Here is a 19,932-nt window from a genome sequence, read left to right as displayed (position 1 = left end):
ATTGATCTCAGCATTCTTTCTAGAGGACACCACATTTGTCCACTATGTTAATGCCATCATGTTACCTGGAGTTGGCTAAGTGGTGAGTACTCCACATTGCCTGGTAAGACACAAGGACCACAGAGGATGGGAGATAAACCTTACTAAGATTAAGAGGCCTGCTACATCAGTGAAGTTTGTAGGGGTCCGGGGGTCTGGAGGATGCTGGGTCATCCCTCCAAAGCAAAAGCAAGGTACCATCTCTTGCATCTCCTACCACTTGAGAGATTTGGAGGCAGCATATTTCACAGTTGGGGTACGGCTCTGCCTTATTTATTGGGTGACTAGGAGTGCTAGTTTTAAGTGGTTTCCAGAGCAAGGAGAGGCTCTGCAGCATAAGCAGCCCTGTTACTTGGGCCATATCTTCTGGCAGAGGCCATGGTACCAGAGGTGTATGGGTCTAAAAGGATGCAATGGAGATTCTGGCAAATTCCAATAAGAGAGTCACAGTACAGGCCCTTAGAATTCTAAAGCATGCTCTCTGAAGCAGAGAATAATATCCCATTTGAAAAGCTGCCCTTGGCAGAGGTGCAAGCTATGGAAGGGTCCAACAGCATTGGCTTTGGGAATAATGGTCCCCTAAAGATGTTCCCATCCTAATTCCTGGGATCTGCAAATATTGAAAATCTTGAGATGGAAAAATTATCCTGGATTATCTGGGTGAGCCCCATGCAATGACAAGGGTCTCTATATGAGGGGGGCAGAGGAGCCAGAGTCAAGGGAGGATATGTGATGATGGAAGTAGGAGTCAGAGAGAGAGAGAACTAAAGACATTATGCTGCTGGCTTGAAGGTGGAAAAAGGTGTCATGAGTCTAGGAATGCAGGAGGCCTCTGAAGCTGCAAAAGGAAAGGAAATAGATTCTCTCCTAGAGCATCCAGAAGCAATGCCAGCCTGCTGACCCCTTGATTTTAGGCCAGTGGAACTGATTTTTTGACCTCTAGAAATGTAAGTGATTAACTTGTGCTGTTTTTATTTTTTTTTTATTTTATTGATTTTTTTACAGAGAGGAAGGGAGAGAGATAGAGAGTTAGAAACATCGATGAGAGAGAAACATCGATCAGCTGCCTCCTGCACACCCCCTACTGGGGATGTGCCCGCAACCCAAGTACATGCCCTTGACCGGAATCGAACCTGGGACCCTTCAGTCCACAGGCCGACGCTCTATCCACTGAGCCAAACCGGTTTCGGCAACTTGTGCTGTTTAAAGCCACTAAGTTTGTGGTAATTTGTTACAGAAGCAACAAAAAGGCTTTTCTCACCAAGATTAATTCATTTACAGTCATTGCTGAATGTCCATTTTGTTGGCAAAAGAGATTGACACTGTGCCCTTGATTCAACACCATTCCTTGGGGAGAACAACCTGCTTCTTGGTGACAAGTTGACCATTTCCACCCTGGCTAGGGTTAACCTGCTTCCTTGATATGGGTTTGCCATTATCAACCACCTACAGGGCTTCAGCCAGCACCAGTATCCACGAACTTACAGAGTGTTCGATCTACTGACATGGGACCCACATAACATTACCTAAGACCAAGGAGTCACATAACATTTACAGCAAAGGATGTGCATTAGTGAAAACACAACTGTGGGATCCACTCTTCCTACACATACTCCACCAAGCAGAAGTTGCCATCCCAAGAGAGTGGTGGCAGAAAGGAGAGGGCACCTTGCAACATTTGGTGCTAACCTTCAGAATTCACTATACTCCTTAAATTAGTCAATGGCCACTATATAGTTCTGAGTAACTAATACACAGAATATATGGGTAAAAAAATTAAGGGGTGAAAGTAGGAGTGGCCCCAGTGATCTACTGAGGAATTTGTGCTTTTTATCTGAGGGTCTACTGTGTGTGTCTGGAGTCCCTAGTCCTAGGGTGTAGGAAATAAGAGTCCCATTAAACTTAAGCTACCACTGCTACCTGGTCACTTTAGGTTCCTCATGCCAGAAAATAAGAGTTACCAAACTGACCGAGGTTATGGATCCTGATTATCATGAGGAAGCAGAGTAACTGCAACATAATGAGGGCCCAGAGGAGTGTGTTTGGCACTCAGATGACCCATGGGGTCATCTCATGGTATGCTCATGCCCAAGTTTAACTGTAAATGGGCAAGTGCAGCAACCACAATCTACTAAAGGCATGGAAACCAGGGTGTCTGACCACTCAGGGGTGAGGGTCTGGGTCACCAAGCTCAGGAGTGCCCAAGTAGAATGAGGGGGTCTAGAATGGGTGATTAGAGGAGGGACACGATGAGTATCACCTATATAGTCTTGGGACCAACTACAAAGTTGGGCTGTGGTTTGTCCCATTATCTCTCATCTTGTATATATGAACTGTGATCCCAGAATCCAGAAGCTTGATCTGGATGGAGCAAATCAATGTGCGAAGCTAGTGGATCTGCACAGTGCTAGGGGTGAGCTGTACTAGGTGCCATGGTGTCTGTTTCACTGAGCCAGGGCATCCATCTCTCAGTGGCTGTGAATGTTGGCTGCTAATGGCAGTGTGTATATTCTTTCACATCTCGCTTTCTTGCATTCAACGTTATTATAGTTTCATCCTTTCATTTGGTTGTATATGGCTGTAATGGAGTTCATTTCTTTTTACTGCCCTATAGTATTCAATTATATCAATATAACACAATTTACTTTGCCATTCTTCTGTTGATAGATCTTTGAATAGTTTATGGCTTTGGCTATTAAAAATAATGCCAATATGAATATTCTTTTACCTGTCTTTGAGTACACACACACACACACACACACACAATTTTGTTGGGTCTCTATCTAGGAGTGAAACTATTGGATCACAGACTATACATGTATTCTACAATAGTAAATAGTGTTAAACAGTTTTCCAAAGTGGTTTGAGTCCTGTTAGAAATAATTTCACAGCTCTAAGGGTATGAAGATATTCTCCTATATCATCTTCTGGAAGCTTTATTATTTTATTACCATTTACCTTAAGGTCAATAATCAACTTGGAATGAGGCAAAATAGAAGTTTAATTTTTTTCATATGCAAACCAATTGACCATTTGATTTAAAAACACTTTATTTAAAAGATTTCCCTTTGTCCACTGTTCTGTGCACAGTCTCATGCAATGATTCATTTGTTGGATTGTTCTCATAAATGAGCTTTAGTACTAAGCCAACAGTGGACAGTTATTGGGTTGAACCTTTTGTGATATTAATATTATCTTCATTTTACTCTGAGGCAACCGAGGCTCACAGATGTTAATTAGTTTAGTGAGCAGGTTCTTCTGTACAAAGATTCACCTTATTAATGCCTTAAATGAGATATAAATTATAAATGGATTAATCATTTAGCAGATAACAGGAAGAAGAAAGGGACTCGGGTCTGCTAAGGCACTTCTGTTAACTTCATGTAGTGTCCATTTCTGACTCCAAAACAGTTGTTTCAGCTCCATCGTTATGTTTCCATTGCAGCCTAGTGGGAAAAGAGGAAGAACATAGAAATGCATGCCCCTTATTTTAGGAATGTTACCAGATATCACACAATTCCACTCAGATCCTGTAGTCCAAAATTCAGATATACAGTATAGCCACAGGGAGCCTGGGAAATGGAGTCTTTACTTTAGGTGGCCAGTGTCTCGCTGAAATTTTGGGTCTCTGTTACTACAGGAAAAAAGGAGAGAATGGATATTGGAACTGTTAGCCATAGTCATATACTTAGTTGCAGAATAGCCGAGATTCAGACAAAAGTCTGTGTGACTCCAGGCTGTACTGCACAGCTCATGACAACTAGCTGGACCTTTGGAGAAACTTCTTGGGAGACATTCCTGTCAGAGCTTAATTCCTAGATGTCTCCCCACACATGTGTATCATTTTCTTTTATTAGAAAATACAATTATTTAACTCGATGTATTTTGTTGTTGTTGTAGCTTTCTGAAAAATGGAGCTAAATTTAGATACAGTGCTATCGTGAGTAAAATAGTTTCCAAAGCCTATTTTAATCCTTCCTCCACTGACTTGACTTTGACTTCTTTCTATACCATTTCCCTCTCTCCCTTCTCTCCTTACCTCCAAGTCCCTCCCCTCCCCTCCCCTCCCTCCCCTGCCCTTCCCTCCCCGCCTCTTCCTTTCTTCTCCTCTCCTCTCCTCTCCTCTCCTCTCCTCTCCTCTCCTCTCCTCTCCTCTCCTCTCCTCTCCTCTCCTCTCTCCCTTTCTCTCTGCCTCTCTGGGTATGAGGAGGATGAAGGAAAGTGGTGAGTAACAAAGTTTATTTCACCTTTTAATTCTTTTTTTAACTTTTATTAATAGTTTTTATTACACAAGTAATACATATTCATTGTAGAAAAATTAGAAAACACAGAAAAGCGAAAAGAAATAATAATCACCCATAATCCCACTACCCATAAATAACTACTATTAACATTTAATGTATGTCCTTCTAGCTTTCTTATGCATATATATACATACATAGATAGATTTATATATAATTATCTTTTTTACAAATATTGTATCATACTATCCATACTGTGTTATAACATGTGTTTTATATTTAATATATATTGTGAACATTGCTGTTTATTCCCTGAAAAATTATACAGATACTACATGCTCATTGTGGAAAATTCAGAAATTACAGATATGCAAAAAGAAAATATAATTGCTCCAAATCTCACCTCTCAGAGATAATTACTGTTAAAATTTTAGCAAATAGCCTTTCAGACTCTTTAATGCACACATGAATATGTATATTTTTTAAAATGGATTTCTTCTGTAACTTCCTTTTTTTCTTTAACAATATAGCTTCTTCATTTCCCTACATATACATATGATTCTTATTTTTAATTGATGCACAGTATTCCATTGAAAGGATATACCATATTTAACCAGCCCTTTACTGTAGACATATTTACATTTTTCTATTCCCCCAAATATTGCTGCTATAAGCTTCCTTTCTTGCATATATTTTTTGAATGATGAATGAATGTAACTTAGTTCATTTTTCCTGACCTTTTCGAGGAGAATTTCCCTAAAGTGGAATTACCTGGCATACATGTAAAATACATTGCCAAAATATTTTCCAGAAAGATTGACTCAATTTACACTCATGTTGACTTTGTGAGAGAATATTCATTTCCACACTTCCTTCTGTCCCTGGGCACTTTAATTCTTTATACCTTTCTGATACACAAAAAGGAATATATTACAATAATTTACATTTTTGATTACCAGTATATTCAAATAGTTTCATATTTATCATTAGTGCATTATTTAAATTTATGGTACATTGCCAGTTCGTGTCTTGGCTCAATTTTCTACTGGAAAGTTTGATATTTTTTTGAGTCATAAAATGTCATTTATTCATGAATTCATTATTCACTCATCCAATAAATGTTTTTAGTATTTGCTTTGTGTCTAGCACTGTGTTAGGTGTAGAAGATATAGCAGTAAGCAAAAGAAACATGGTTGCTGCCTTCTTGAACTTCTAGTTTAGTGGATATAGACAATTAAATAAGCAATAATGAAAAAGTGCAGTAGAAGAGAAAAGAATGAAATGGCAACATTTGAAAGGATAGGGGATTGTAAACCATGGAAACTTCTCAAAGTAGTGGAATTTAAACTCCTGATATATATTACAGGTTACACTTTTTGTTGCATATATTTCAACTTTTGTTTTCTCTTTATCTGATTTATTTTTCATTGTATAGGAGTTTTGGATTTTCAATTGGTCAGACCCATCCATCTTTTCCTTTGTTGTTTCTTCCTTTTGTGTCATGCTTAGAAAGGCTGTTTTCCACATGAAAATTATATAAATGTTCATCAGTATTGCCTGCTAGTCCTTTTATATGTTTATTTATTTGCTTTAGCATTTTAATCTTTACTGCAGTCAGAATTAATTTTGATAAAAGTTATGAGGCATAGATATAATAATTTCCCCAAAATGGCTAACCAGTTATCTCTATATAAAAGCCTAAGCGACCGTCCAACCGGTATCTATGACATGCACTGACCACCAGGGGGCAGACGCTCAATGCAGGAGCTGCCGAGCTGCAGTGACTTGGCAGCTGTGGTTCTCGGGTGATGCACCTGGAACCACAGAGGGGGGAGCCCGATTCTGGGGTGCATCACCTGAGAACTGCCCTCTCTCAATCCGGGACCCCTTGCGGGATGTCAGAGAGCCGGTTTCAGCCTGATCCCCACAGGCCAGGCTGAGGTACTCCACTGGTACATGAATCCATGCATCGAGCCTCTAGTACCAATATAATTTACTTAATAATCTAATCTTTCCTCAGGGATTTGAAATGTCATTTTTATAATGTACTCCATTCTTCTATGTTCTTGGGTTTATTTCTGGACTTTATATTTAATGCTAATGATTTATTTTGAGCCAATACCATCACTACTCTTTTTCATGCTATCGATAGTTACCTGAAACTTGAGCATTTTGCATTTGGTGACATTCTAGAATACAAAGAAATGATAGACATTGCCTAGGGATGTGTGTGGGGTGGGAAATTAATCTGGGTGATATCCCTGATCCTTTCAACTCTGAGACTTCCAGAGTCCGAAATTCATATGGGATCATTGTTAATATGGCCCATTTGTTTGCTGTCTAAGATAAATTAGATGCTTTTATACTTGGTTTCCCCCTCTCACTCTAAAGCTCAGCTTTCAGAAGGTGGCAGTATTGCCAAACACTAAGTATCAAATGTTACATGGAGCACCAAGGAGCCAAAGGATCTGGCAGGATTTTAGAATCTCCCCACGAGCTTTCATTAGAGGAGGCAGCAGGGCTGTGCTACTTCTAAAGTCTTCTTTATACTCCAGAACAATGGCACATCCAGAAGTCCTCGATGTGTGCAAAACATTAGTGGACCCATATTTTAAAGTGACACCTTGGCCTTCCGGGCATTTCTTTACAAACCTTATCCAAAAGTGCCTGTGGGCCCCACCACTGACTGATGCAACGCCTAGAAATGTGGATTTAAACAATGTGACCCTGGCGGGATCTGGGTGATTTTTATTTTCTTTATACTTAGTGGTATTTTTTTAGATTTCCTGCAAAGAACATGCCTCATAATCATAAAATAAAAAAGAGAAGGCAGCATGGGGCATTAACAATATGGCGGTAAAATGGAAGATTTTGTGCCAGAAGAAGCTCACATCCTTTTCTTTTTCAAGCATGTGAGTACATGCAACAAAATGAATTCAAGGTTCTCTCCTTATCCCTAGAGATCAGCTCAGTGTTATTGCTAATCTGGAAGCAGATGCCAGCAGGAAGCTGAGACATTAGAACTCTATCTCATGGAACTACACCTGAGAAAGTCCTTTGGTGGGGAGAGGACAGGGGGACAGGCTCCTAAAGAGACGCATTGGCATATCTAATGGGAGACGGTGAATTACCTGTTGCAACTATGAGCCAGTGTAGGTTATCAGGACTTTGAGGACTGAATTTAATTGTTAGGACCTGCCACTGAAAAAAGATCTATAAATCTTGGAGTGTGTCTAAGGGAACTACAAAACTGATCAAAGGCTGGGAAACAGGCACTATGAATAGAAGATAAAGTGGTTGCATTTATTTACCTTAGGTATGAAAAGCCTAGCTAGGGAATTAGACAAATTCCCATCTCCATGAAATGCTACTATGGTCCTCCCAATCATGGAGGTGAGACCTGAATTTATTAACAGTCTTCAGTTGTACAAAGCACAATTGCACAGAAGTTAAGTGTTACTTTTACGCTGAGACTAAGAGACTAAGGCTAGAGTGAGCACAAATTAACCAAGCAGAAGTGATTTAGGCCAGGCATTTAGAAGAACGTGCTGAACACCAAGGTTAGAGTTATCCGTTAATAACTGCGCATGGATTAGTAGGAACTAGAGTGAAGCTGGGGTTTAATATAGTAGGAAGATGGGAGAGGACAGAGACGGGAGAGAGAACGTGCCAAATTAGGCTACTTCATAATCTCTAAAACAACGATCCAGGGGATAAAAATGAACTCCAGGGGATAAAAATGAACCACGTTCAGGAAAGGACATTAAGCTTTAATCAAACCTCATTTATGAAAACCAGGGTTTGCAGACCAGGTAAACCTGGGAATGGTGACCCGCTTTGCAGGGGAGTACTCACCCGAGGTGTCTTTTAAATAGCATATTCCCACAACTGTTTTGTTTTACAAGTATTTGATTCAGAAAATTGTGATTTTCTCGGGTAATTTTTGAGGGTACTTCTCTGTATGAAGCCAAGCATACCTATAATCATGCATCCATTACCAGTTCATTGGAACACAACTCTGACTCCACAAATAAGGCCAAGAGCCAGCTGGTGTGATCCACACAGCGACCTGCATAGCCTTTGAGATCTCTTCCAACCCTTTAATCCTTTCAACCTGGAAAACCTAGAAGACAATTCCAAAGATTATTTCCACAACACTAGATATTATGTTGAACTATATGAAATTGCCATTTCTCAGGTCAAAACAGTCAAATATCGGCTATTTCATATAATTCAGCCTAATACACTAATTATTCCAGTAATTTGTCTGTACCTGGTCTTCATCTTCAATAAAGCTAAAGGCTTTAATATGCTTAGTTTTCAGGTCAAAATATTGGTGGACATGTAAATGCCTGTATTCATAAGTAGGAAGAAATTATAGGGTTGGGATTAAAGATGCGCTTTGAATAAACCACTTAGAGGCATCTTGCTCATCCTTTTACTATACCAGACACTGGTGCCTCTTGTCTGACTTCAGGATTTTTCAGACTATGGTAAAAAGAAAAGAAGTCCAAAGGCCTGATCTGCTAACCTATGGGAAATTCTGTCTGAGAAATGGGCCAAAGAAAGAACAGTGGGGAATACAACAACATGTGTACCATGTTACAAATTTAGCGGAGGAAGATCACAACAAAGCTGTGAGCAGAAAAACAGCACGTGGCTTCCTCCTTTCTAAAATGTAGTATTGCTTCATGTACCTGCTTTCAGAAATCTGCATAAGATAAGACACCGAGTACACATTGGAAAAGTCAAATCTGCATAGTCATCTAAAATGAGACAAGCTTAGCTGAACTGAAAAGATTTTATTAACAATGTAAAATGTTAAATATTTTTACGATCTGAGCTAATTCCAGCATGCCCTAAAGAGTTAACACTATGCTGATGCGCAGACTTCATGCTTCAGATTTCAATTAGAACAAAATGTCATAATATTCAAATTTTACATTTGAGGGTAATTGTATATGTTACTACACCATTTCCTAACTGGATTACTTCATTCTCCAAGAAGCTGAAAAAGACACCATTGGATCGAAAGGAAATTAATTGCCCATATGCATTGTACGAAGGTATTAGGATTATTGTGTATTTACAAAATTTAAACACTTTTCATATATGGTCTTTGCTGCATTATAAATTAAGAGATTTTTCTGTTGAAGCTCTTAGATTCTGACGGAATGGAAGACAAAATGTAAATGAAAGCAGAGAAAGCAATAAGTGAGGTGGTGTGTTTGCTTATATTGTTTCTAATGATATTGATAGATTGGATTTTAACACAGTTTTGCAGTTTTAAATGGATTTCTATGTTTAAAGACTTCTTCCACATAAGATAAATTGTTAACATGAGATCAGCAAGAGCTATAGGGTTACTAGTGTACGTGAAATGATTTTTCTCTGTATAATCCATTTTAAAAGACCTTTAAATAATTTAAAAATCATAATTCTTGCATCTGTCATGGTATGGTTTGGAGCAGACATGCACAATGTCGACTTTAAAAATCCTTTTAAAAACAGCCTGCTTTTTGAATCTGTGTTGTTGTTTTTTTCCCCTTGACAGCAGCTACTTTCAAATGTAAAATCATTTAAAAGGGTAGAGAGAGGCGGATAGAAGTAATAAGGAAGCATAGAAAACATAGTCAGAAACCAATAACTGTGGTTCAGCTGTCTGGGGGTCCTCGGCGTCTGTGGCTTTTTTTTCAGGTCTCCCCTGGGGTGGGTTTCCAGGAGGAATTGTCTAGCTGGAGACGAGACAACATAGCCCAAAGAACCTTCTCTTCCGTCTTCTAACCAGAGGGTAGGAAGTTAGATTTAGAAGACTGCTGTCATCTGTGATGGGACAAAGTACATATGAGTGAGGTACAGACAAAACCTTCTTCTTGTGAATTGACTTTAAAAATCCACCATCTTTTGAATCAAGGTTTCTTAACCTTATCACTATGGACATTTTGGACCAGATAATTCTTTGTTATTAGGGGCTGTCCTGGGCATTGTAGCATGTTTAATAGCATCATGGCCTCTACTCACTAGATGCCAGTAGCAACTCCCCCACCAGTTGTGACAATGATATGGCCAAATGATCCCTGGGGGAGAGACAGAGAGCACACAGTTGAGAACCAGGGCTTGGAATTAAATGGAAACTGCTTAGCTGCCCCATCTTTCAGTTGGGAAAAGTATAGATTCTTGGGAAGAGCCCACGCTTTGGGGAAAGTAGGCGTCTTTTCTAAACTTGCTTCTGCTATTTACTAGCTCTGTAATTTGAACATGCAACTTAAACTCACTCAGCTTCAGTTTCCCCATCTGTCAAATAGGGTTTAATATTGCTTAGATGAGGAGTAAGTAAAATAATCTATGAAAAACACTTAGCTTGGGTGGATATCTTGGTGCCTAGCAGAGAGGAAGCACTTAGTAAATAGACTCGCAGCAGTTCTCAACGTGTGGGTAGCGACCTCTGAAAATACATCCTGCATATCAGATATTTACATTACGATTCATAACAGTAGCAAAATTACAGTTATGAAGTAGCAACGAAAATAATTTTATGGTTGGGGGTCACCACAACACGAGGAACTGTATTAAAGGGTCGCGGCATTAGGATGGTTGAAAACCACTGAAGCTACTATTAACTATTCGCCTTTATGTAGGAAGGTCGCCTTGCCTTCATTCACCTACTTCATGTCTCAGGAAGAAGTGTCAACTATTCCCCGCTCAGTCTTCCCCTCCCACTTTCTATAGATATCCGTAACAAGGGCAAGAGAAGCTGGCCAGCTGTTGAATTCATAATGTTTTATTTGAAATTTTTCCCCATGATGACAAATAGAGGAAGAAATAAGCCTGAAAACCAAGTCTTGTTTAAGGGGCTGGGTTTTAGGAAATAGTGCAGTCCAAAGAGGGTGAGTAGAAATATCTTGCTGGGCAGAACTGGCCAGTGTGGGTCCCAGAGGCTCGAGAAGGACCATGAACAAATATGCTTTTCATTGCCAACTGGGATGGTGCTAGAACATAGTGAGACTGGAGCTATGGGCAACCCCATGGCTGGTTGGTTTTTGTTGATGACTGAGCCTAGACGCTCAGGAAACTGTCAAGAACAAAGAGTCCTGGCTTTTGGGTCCTCTTACGTAAATTGTGTCATCCCAATGCCCAGGCCTTTCTTCCCCTTTCCCAAAGGTTCATGTAAGCAAATTAGCATCACCCACCAAGTTGACAGTGTTCCTTGGAATGGTACGTACTATGTTATACATTTAGATGAAACTGAATAGCAAGTTGGAGCCGGGGAAGAAAACAGGCGCCTCCGCTGGGCACAGCAAATTAGTCAAACACAGTGCACTTTCCCTGTCCCCACGGATTAAAATCCTTTCTTAAAACTCACATTATGCTAACATGGAGGGGAAAAAAGACTCTCTTTGTCCTTTCCATGGTGAAAAATAATTCACTATAATCTGGATGTCAACATTTTGAAAGCTAAAAACAGGATGTCCTTCTTTTATAATTAAACTTGCATGAGGGAGGTAGAAGAGAGTAAAGGGGGAATAAAGGTGGTAGAAGGAGACTTGACTTGGGGTGATAAATACACAATACAATGTATAGATGATGTATTATAGGCTTATACACCTAAAATCTACATAATTTTAGCCCTGGCCAGTGTGGCTCAGTTGGCTAGAGCATCGTCTATACACTAAAAGGTTGTGGGTTCTATTCCTGGTTAGGGCATGCACCTAGGTTGCAGGTTCAATCCCTGGTTGGGGTGTGTATGGGAGGCAACCGATCGATGTTCTTCTCTTGCATTGATGTTTAGCTCCCTCTCTCAAATCAATAAAAAATAGTTTAAAACCTATATAATTTTATTAACCAATGTTACCCCAATAAATTCAATAAAAAGTAAAAACACATACACATACAAAAGCAAAAACAAACCTTACCCTAAATAGTTAAGATGCTGAAAGCAATGTCAGAGAGTCTATCTGAGCCAGATTTCTCAAGAGAGTATCTCAGAGATGAATCATGATATATTTGGAACAGAAAGATAGCTCACTTTCTCACCATTTTTCGGACTCTTACTTCTTTAACCACCAAATGAGCAATGACTTACTGGTAACCTAATTGGATATGGCAAAGATACAGCAGATTCTTAAGAGTAAAGAATTTTATCTTTCGATATCTGTTTGGATACTAACTACATTTCCTGAAACTCAAGTTCATCTGCAATTCAATGCTTCCTTGGAACAGAATCACCAGAACTATGAAGATATTTATAGGAAAGAAAATCTTTGTACTTTATTTCTTTAAGACTTGAAAGATCTATTTTCTGAATTTCCATATATCTTTTCTCCAAACATTTAAGAGATTTGGGGAGTGACCTAATTGGTAGTTATATATTATAAAATGCAATTCTGATATGTACAGTTCTCACTACATGAGAAAATGTCTACTACAATGTATTTACAAAGAAAGTATACATGTGGATGCTGGGATATGTGGATGCTGTACATTTGCTCCCATTCTCTCCTTTTTGTTATACACAGATATTAAGAGACTAGAGGTTCGGTGCACGAGATTTGTGCACTCAGAGGGGTCCCTCAGCCTGGCCTGTGCTCTCTCACAGTCCAGGAGCCCTCAGGGAATGTCCGACTGACGGCTTAGGCCTGCTCCCTGCAGGAAGCGAGCCTAAACCATCAGTTGGACATCCTTAGCGCTGCCACAGAGGTGGGAGTGGCTCCCACCACCGCAGCTGCTCTCATCAGCTGTGAGCCTGGCTTCTCTGACTACCAGGGGGCAGCTCCTGTGTTGAGCATCTGCCCCTGGTCGTCAGTGTGCGTCATAGCAACTGGTCGTTCTGCCATTCAGTCGATTTGCATATTAGCTTTTTATTATATAGGATGTGTATTAAGACTGACAGTTGTCAGAGGGGAGGAGGATTGAGGGGCTATGTGAAAAAGGTGAATGGATTAAGCAGTACAGATTGGTAGTTACAGAATAGTCACAGAGATGTAGATTACAGCATAGGGAATATATCGTGATAAATAAGCATGAGGCCAGGTGGGTGTTTGAGGCAGTAGGGGGGGGGGCACTCTGTAAAGTACATGATTGTCTAACCACTATGCTGTTCATCTGAAACTAACACAGAATAATATTGAATGTAAACTGTAATTGAAGAAAAAGGACTGACCCTTGTATCTATGCATTCATTACAGTGAATGAGAAACCTTTTGTGCTACTGAAATTCTCTTCACTCAGTCTTTATATATATATTTCACTTGTGTGATTACTATGCACACACATAAGCATGTATAGTACTCACACATGAATAGGAAGTGTTGGGAATGAAGAAAGTGTTAGGATGTTAAGCAAAGAACAGGCTGCCTATTAAGGATGACTGCTGGCTTAGGGCATCTTTGTTGAGCATTGGTGACACCTTAGCCTAGCCCAGAGCTTGTCTGATTATCACCCAGGGCTGAGGTGACACAAAAGCTCAAAAGTTGTTGGCAGACGTTCAGAGCAGCTTTCTACACCATAGGAAGCTGACCCTTGCAGTAAATGCTGAAATTCACAGAGCAGTAAGTATGCCTGGAACAGTCTGAAGTGAATTAAAGTCCAAGATGTCTTTCCACATTGATTAAAATCCTGTCTCTGAAGTAATGAGTGACCAAAAGAATGTGAGCAAAATGGACAGTTTCCCCACTCATTCTAAACTTTCTGGGCTACTCCACTTGAGCTTGTTGAGACATCTTTGATTTTTATTACAAATGTTTGAAATTTTTGTAGCATCTTTTCTCCAAAGTACATACTCTCAGAGAACTGTAACCTAAGAGAATTGTAAATGTGAAAATAAAAAGTGAGAAAGGAAAGGGAAGGAAGGAATGCATAGGAGAATGTGAAAAAAACAGACTAGGAAATTCAACCATCAGTTATTTCAGATCTCAATCATTCAATGTTTAATTCTTGGATGCTACTTGAGCCACTGGAGTTCTCTAAGGCACAATGATACCATGTTTCTATTGCTCAAATTTCCTTAGCTAATAAAGGATTTCTTATATAAATGATATGGGAAGAAATAGGAAGACATAAAAATGAATGAGAAGTTTTCAGCCATGGCCAAGCATACCAAAAGGTTGCAGATTCAATTTCCCATCAGGGCACACCTAGCCTGGGTGAGGATGGGAGGCAACTGATCAATGTTTCACATTCTCTCTTTCTCTCCCTTCCTCTCTCTCTAAAATCAATAAACATATCCTCTGATAAGGATTTAAAAATATAGAGAAGTTTTCAAATAATAATCTGAGTTTAAAGCTATGTTCTTAGGTAAAGTAAAAAAAAAGTACTTATAATGGCCAGTAAAAGACCTTCAGTTAACCCAGTGGTTCTCAAACATTAGCTTCCGCAGCATAGTCTGGGGGGCTTATTAAAGCACAGACGGCTGGCCCTACCTCCAGAGTTTCTAAATTAGTAGGTATGTGGTAGATCTGAGAATTTGCATGTCTTACAAGTTCCCAGGCCTGCTGATGCTGCTGGTCCTGAGACCACACTTGGAGAGCCATTGAATTAGCCAAAGTGCATGCTCTGTATCAAGTATAGATGGATCCTAATAGAAAGATGGTCCTTGGCCTCAGGGATCTTCCTTTGAGTAACTATGAGGCTTCAACAGCAATGCTGCAAGAGAGATACAAATACAATGTTATGAGAATTCCAAGTGGGGAAGTTACTCCCAATTGGAGGAAGAAGGAAGAAGGAGAAGACATTCGTGAATCCACAGAGGCCTTGGTATTCATGGTGGGCCACATGGATGAGGAGAACTTGGACATTTGGTGAAGTAGTGGGTAGGCATTCTAGATGGAGAGAATAATGTGCACCAAGGTAGCCTGAATTTGGGCCCAAATAAACAGTCCAGCCTGGCTGGAATGAAGGGCATATGAAGGAGGGGATAGTACAAAACAGAACTACTAAGAATTCCCTAAATATGGCCAACCTCCCCCTGCCTCTCTGCCTTCATATATGCCATTTCTTTTTCCAAGAAAATTCCAACCCCCTTCTTCAAGATTAGCTTAAGCATTTTCCCCCCTGCAAAGTCTTTTCTGATGGCTCCATGCTTCTGCATTCCTTCTGTAAACAAATGCCACAGCCCTTCACACATTATCTGCTTCCAACCATCTTTCCTAGCATCCTATAAGCAACTCTTCATAGAAGCCTTCATAAATTTACCCTTGCTGCGCCAGTTCTTCATTTCCCACACACTCCTCAAACCTCCTTAATTAGGCTTCCAGGCCCCAAGTTCCAAGTAAGCTGCTTCTGCCAACATGATGTCATAAGTCTCTTCAGATTTTCTTCTCAGTCCCCCTGGTAAACTGCTCCTCTCCCCTCAGGGAAATGCCTTCCAGGACTCTTCTCTGTGCACATTATCCTTGGGTGGTCTTAAGCATTCTTAGAGCTTCAGTTACCATTATGCTGCTGATGCTTAAATCTGTATTCCCAGTGCTTCCAGTTTACATGTCTCACCTCAGCATAAGACTTGTATGTATATCCACTCTTCACCACTGGGAATTGCTCTTGGAGTTCCCCCTTTGTCCAACACTTCAATTGTCTTCTATCTCTACTGCTCCTCCTCTGTTCCCTCTAACTTAGTGAATGACACCATCATTCACTCTGTTTTCCAAGTCTGAACTTAGGTTTCATCCTTGATTTTGCCTTCTTCCCTATGCGGCCCATCCAGTTGGTCATATCATTTTCTTTAGCCCCCTGGCTTTATCCTAATTAAATCCCTTCAGTGGTTTCAGGATAAAGTCCAAACCTCTTGCTATAGCTTCCAGGGACCTTAAAGATATAGGCCTACCTATCTCTCTAGTCTCTCTCTCAAGCCTCTTTTCTAACTACTTTCCCAACTAATGAAGTTCTTGTAGTTCATCAAAATGCCCCACTCTTTCATCTCCCCAAATGCCTTCACATATCCAGGATCTTCTGCCTAGACTATCTTTTTTCTATCTCTTTCTTTGGCTAACTCAGATTCACCCTAAGAAATCTCAGTTCAGATACTTTTCAAAAAGTAATTATCAATAACCCTCCTATTCCCAAATCTGGCTAGGTGAGAATACAATATGCACTTGTAGCAACCTGTGTCTATGGCATCATTATATTCTAAGCACCACTTCCTTTGTCTTTCCAGTTGTGTGTGTGTATGTGTGTGTGTGTGTGTGTGTGTGTTGTTTGCAAAATTTACATGTTCTACCCCGAAGATTCCATCACAATTTCTGTGATGGGAGGCATATGTCATTTGAAAAAAACTTCTAAGATGATTCTTATCTGTTCTGTTGAGATGGAGAGCCTCTAAGGGGAGAGACATCCCCATCACCTAGCCCAGCATTGACATATCATAGGTGCCCATCATGTGTTGAAAAAGGATGGCAGGGCAAGAAGCTTGCTCTTCCTTCAGTAGACAATGAGCAGGCAGTTCAGGTTGTGAGTAGGGGCTCAACATAATCAGAGTAACCCATTAAGAAACTCATGTGTGATCAGTGATGTGTGCGTCAGACTGGAGGAAAGAGGGATTGCATGTCACACTGAATCCTGCACAAAAGGTTGTAGACATTACAAAGGGTATGGGGCTACCAGTAAAACTGCCCAGAGTAACATTCAGGCACTAACTTGAAGCACAGCAAATTTTTATGGCAGGCCCTGGGGGAAGGACCCACAAGGTCACTTCCAGGCTTGAAGATGGCATAACTGTCCAGTGTTCTTTTGTCAGATGTCAGACTCTTCTGTCTGACACAATACGCTGGTTCTGGGTATGGGGGTCCAGATGAGAGCACATCAGGGGTATGAATCTGGGGAATTGTTCCTAGACCCAGTTTAGTCTGGAGTAGGTGTGTCCACAGGAGGAGACCCATTCTAGAGCAGATACCATTCCTGACGAATTTGTGTCAGACTTATTCACATGCACGGTATTAACAACCAAATTCTAGGCAAGAGTGAATGTACTAACACACCCCCACCGCATTTATTCAGTCAGAATTTTAGAAAAGGTGAAACTGTCTTTCAGGCTAAATTTATTCCCACCGATTTGTTTTGTCTGATTACAGCGTGCATTCAGAAGATACTTGTCCTTCACTTTCCAATCTCCTTGCAGCCTTTGTCAGTGACCTTGTGGGCTCTCCACAGGTGTCTCCATTTGTAATCCATTTGACACAGCAAGACAATCATAATTAATGAAGCTCCCTACAGCACTGCCAGTGACCCAGAATGTAGGACAGGAGAGTCACTGAAGCAGTGGAAAGAACGCGGGCTGAGAGCCAGGAGATCTGGACACTGTCTGGAGGAACAGGGTGGCTCACTCTTTCTTCATGAACCTCTTTGTCTCCAGTCTTAACCTGAAAGGCCCTGTCTAAAATGAAGGCATAATCACGAACCATTAAAATCTCTGCTCTTGGCCACCTTCCGTTATTTGCCAGTGAAAGTCAATTTAGAGTACACTGTTGTTAAGTCAAGTTTTGCTTGTGGCAGGATAAGGGGGGGGGTGGGGGGGTGGATCTGATTGAATCTTTAAGTGCCATGATAAATGCAGAACAGTTTCTGGTTTGAGGATGGGGATGGAGCCTGGGGACCAGGGGAGCTGAGCATTTCCAGTGTGGGTTCCCCCAGCACTCGCCTGGCAGGATTTTCACATGGTCAGGTTTTGAGGAAGGAAAAAGAGGGACAAGGAGTAGTATCTTTTCCCTTTTTTCCTTCTGCTTCAAACATACATAAATGGAATAAAAAGAGAAAGAAAATAAAAAGCCAAAAAGAAAACAGATGTCTTTCTATAATAGTTTCCATCCAGTTAGTATTGTTTTGACCATAAGGTCCCATAGAAGAGAAATGGAATAAAACTGTCTACATTTCACCCCAGACCATTTCCTGCATATATTAACCTAGACCTGTATAAGAAACAAATCACCTTGAAGGTTATGGGGAAGTCCCTGCGGTGTAGTTCAGCAATAAGAAGTCAGAGAAAGGAATCTGGCTGATTTGTTCATTAAAATGGTGCCATATGCATCTGCTAAAAAGCGTTTCCAGCTCCAGACACTTGTTCCCCTTCCCTGGGGCCTTCTCAGACCCTGGCCCAGACACATACCCCTTTCTCTACTGGTCAGCACACAGTGGCATCATGCTGCAAGCACCCATTAAACATGTAGAGAACAGAGATGTATCTTCATATGCTAAGGGTTCCCATTTCTCCCACAAATGAAGAAAACTGAATTACCCACAGGACTTCCCTCATTTAAAAAAATATTTTAAAATCCTATTGCATCACTCCCTCCATGAGAAATCCTTGCCTCTCCTAGCTTTTTCCTTCTACTGGAATTCCCCAAATTGATTCAGGGTTCAAGTCCTGGGTATTATTTATTTGGATGACTATTCTCTTTTTATTCATGTTTATTTAATTTTATTGATTTCAGAGAGAGGAAGGGAGTGGGAGAGAGAGAAACATCCATGATGAGAGGGAGACTCATTGATTGTCTGCCTCCTGCACGCCCCGTACTCGGGGTCAAGCCAGAAATTCAGGCATGTGCCCTGACTGGGAACTGAACTGTGATCTGGTTCATCCGTTGATGTTCAACCATTGAGCCACACCGGCTGGGCCTCATTCACGTTTTTACTTACAGTATCAATCTTTAATTACTATTATGATATTTAAAATCAAATTATCTTTCTGTTTATAAAAGTGATATAAAGTTACACAAAAATATTTATATTATACTTTTTTGATTATAAAAACATTCTAAGTAAGTCAAATGAAATTTTGTTTTTCCATTAATGCATGGTTCAAAAACTGCTGGATCAATTTTCACAAATGTAGAAGGGATGTTTGGGATGGCCTGGTTTAGAAAAGAGGCTACATGGCATGCATGGGATTCAGACGGGGCACGCTGGGCCGTCATCCTCCTGGGCAGCTGAACGTGAGGTGCAGCGAGAGGCCTGTGTGCTGCTAATGGGAGTAGATTTGCCAAACACATTAGGAAGCTGAGGATAGCTTCAGACATGAACCCCACACCCAAAGTCTTGAGAATCAGCGTTCTGAACTGCAGGCTCAACCTTTCATGGATGCTACATCTCATCAGTGGTAACAGGGACTGCTGTCTTTGGTGATGACTTTGAGTTTTCCTGAGCTGAGTTGCTGGGGCAGCCAGTAAATAACAGTAACAATAGTTACATCAACAATAGCAACAACAATATAGTAAAGCATTTGCGAATGTTTGCTCTCTGTAGGGGTGGTAATAGGTATGGGGCATGCATTGCATCATTTAATCCCCACAACAATCTCTGAACCAAGTGATACTGCTATCTCTTTTTCAGGGATGAGGACATGGACATCTCCAGAAGTTAAACAACTTGTTCCAGGTCATAAAGTTGGTAAGTGGCAGAGCCAGCATTCAAATCCAAAGTCCCTGTTCCCAACCACCGGGCTTATTTCTAGCAACAGACTCGCATGGTGTGGTCACATGTTGTGGTAAAACACTGCTTCCTTAGAACTGACACCAGGTCACCAAAACACTGCACCCATGGCTCAAACCAGTTAGCCTTGGTCACCAGGATCTTCAGTTATCTGATACACCACATCCCCAGCCTCTTATTTTCTGACACCCACCTCCAGCCCATGGGGCTAAGGCCACATTACTCCCTGGCCTCTTTG

General features: G+C 40.6%; 1 protein-coding gene across 3 annotated transcripts in view; it reads right to left on the bottom strand.

Annotated features, from left to right (window-relative positions):
• RGS7BP (regulator of G protein signaling 7 binding protein) overlaps positions 1-19,932 on the bottom strand; it is a 121,507-nt gene that overhangs the window by 22,093 nt on the left and 79,482 nt on the right. The window contains exon 6 of one of the 3 annotated variants that reach the window (XM_070412050.1): positions 3,116-3,485. The exons of 1 other annotated variant lie outside the window; for it this stretch is intronic. In XM_070412050.1, coding sequence (XP_070268151.1) covers positions 3,361-3,485 — 125 coding nt within the window. In that variant the 3' untranslated portion in view covers positions 3,116-3,360. Of the gene's footprint in view, positions 1-3,115; positions 3,486-4,191; positions 10,104-19,932 lie in introns of those variants that run through there. One more of the 3 variants, XM_070412051.1, reaches the window with a different exon arrangement.

This window comes from Myotis yumanensis, unplaced genomic scaffold, assembly GCF_028538775.1.
Source record: "Myotis yumanensis isolate MYYU_CA2020_CCGP unplaced genomic scaffold, mMyoYum1.0.hap1 SCAF_4, whole genome shotgun sequence".
Lineage (NCBI taxonomy): Eukaryota > Metazoa > Chordata > Mammalia > Chiroptera > Vespertilionidae > Myotis > Myotis yumanensis.
Note: the sequence above shows the minus strand (reverse complement) of the source record. Positions and strands in the feature narration are given on the sequence as shown.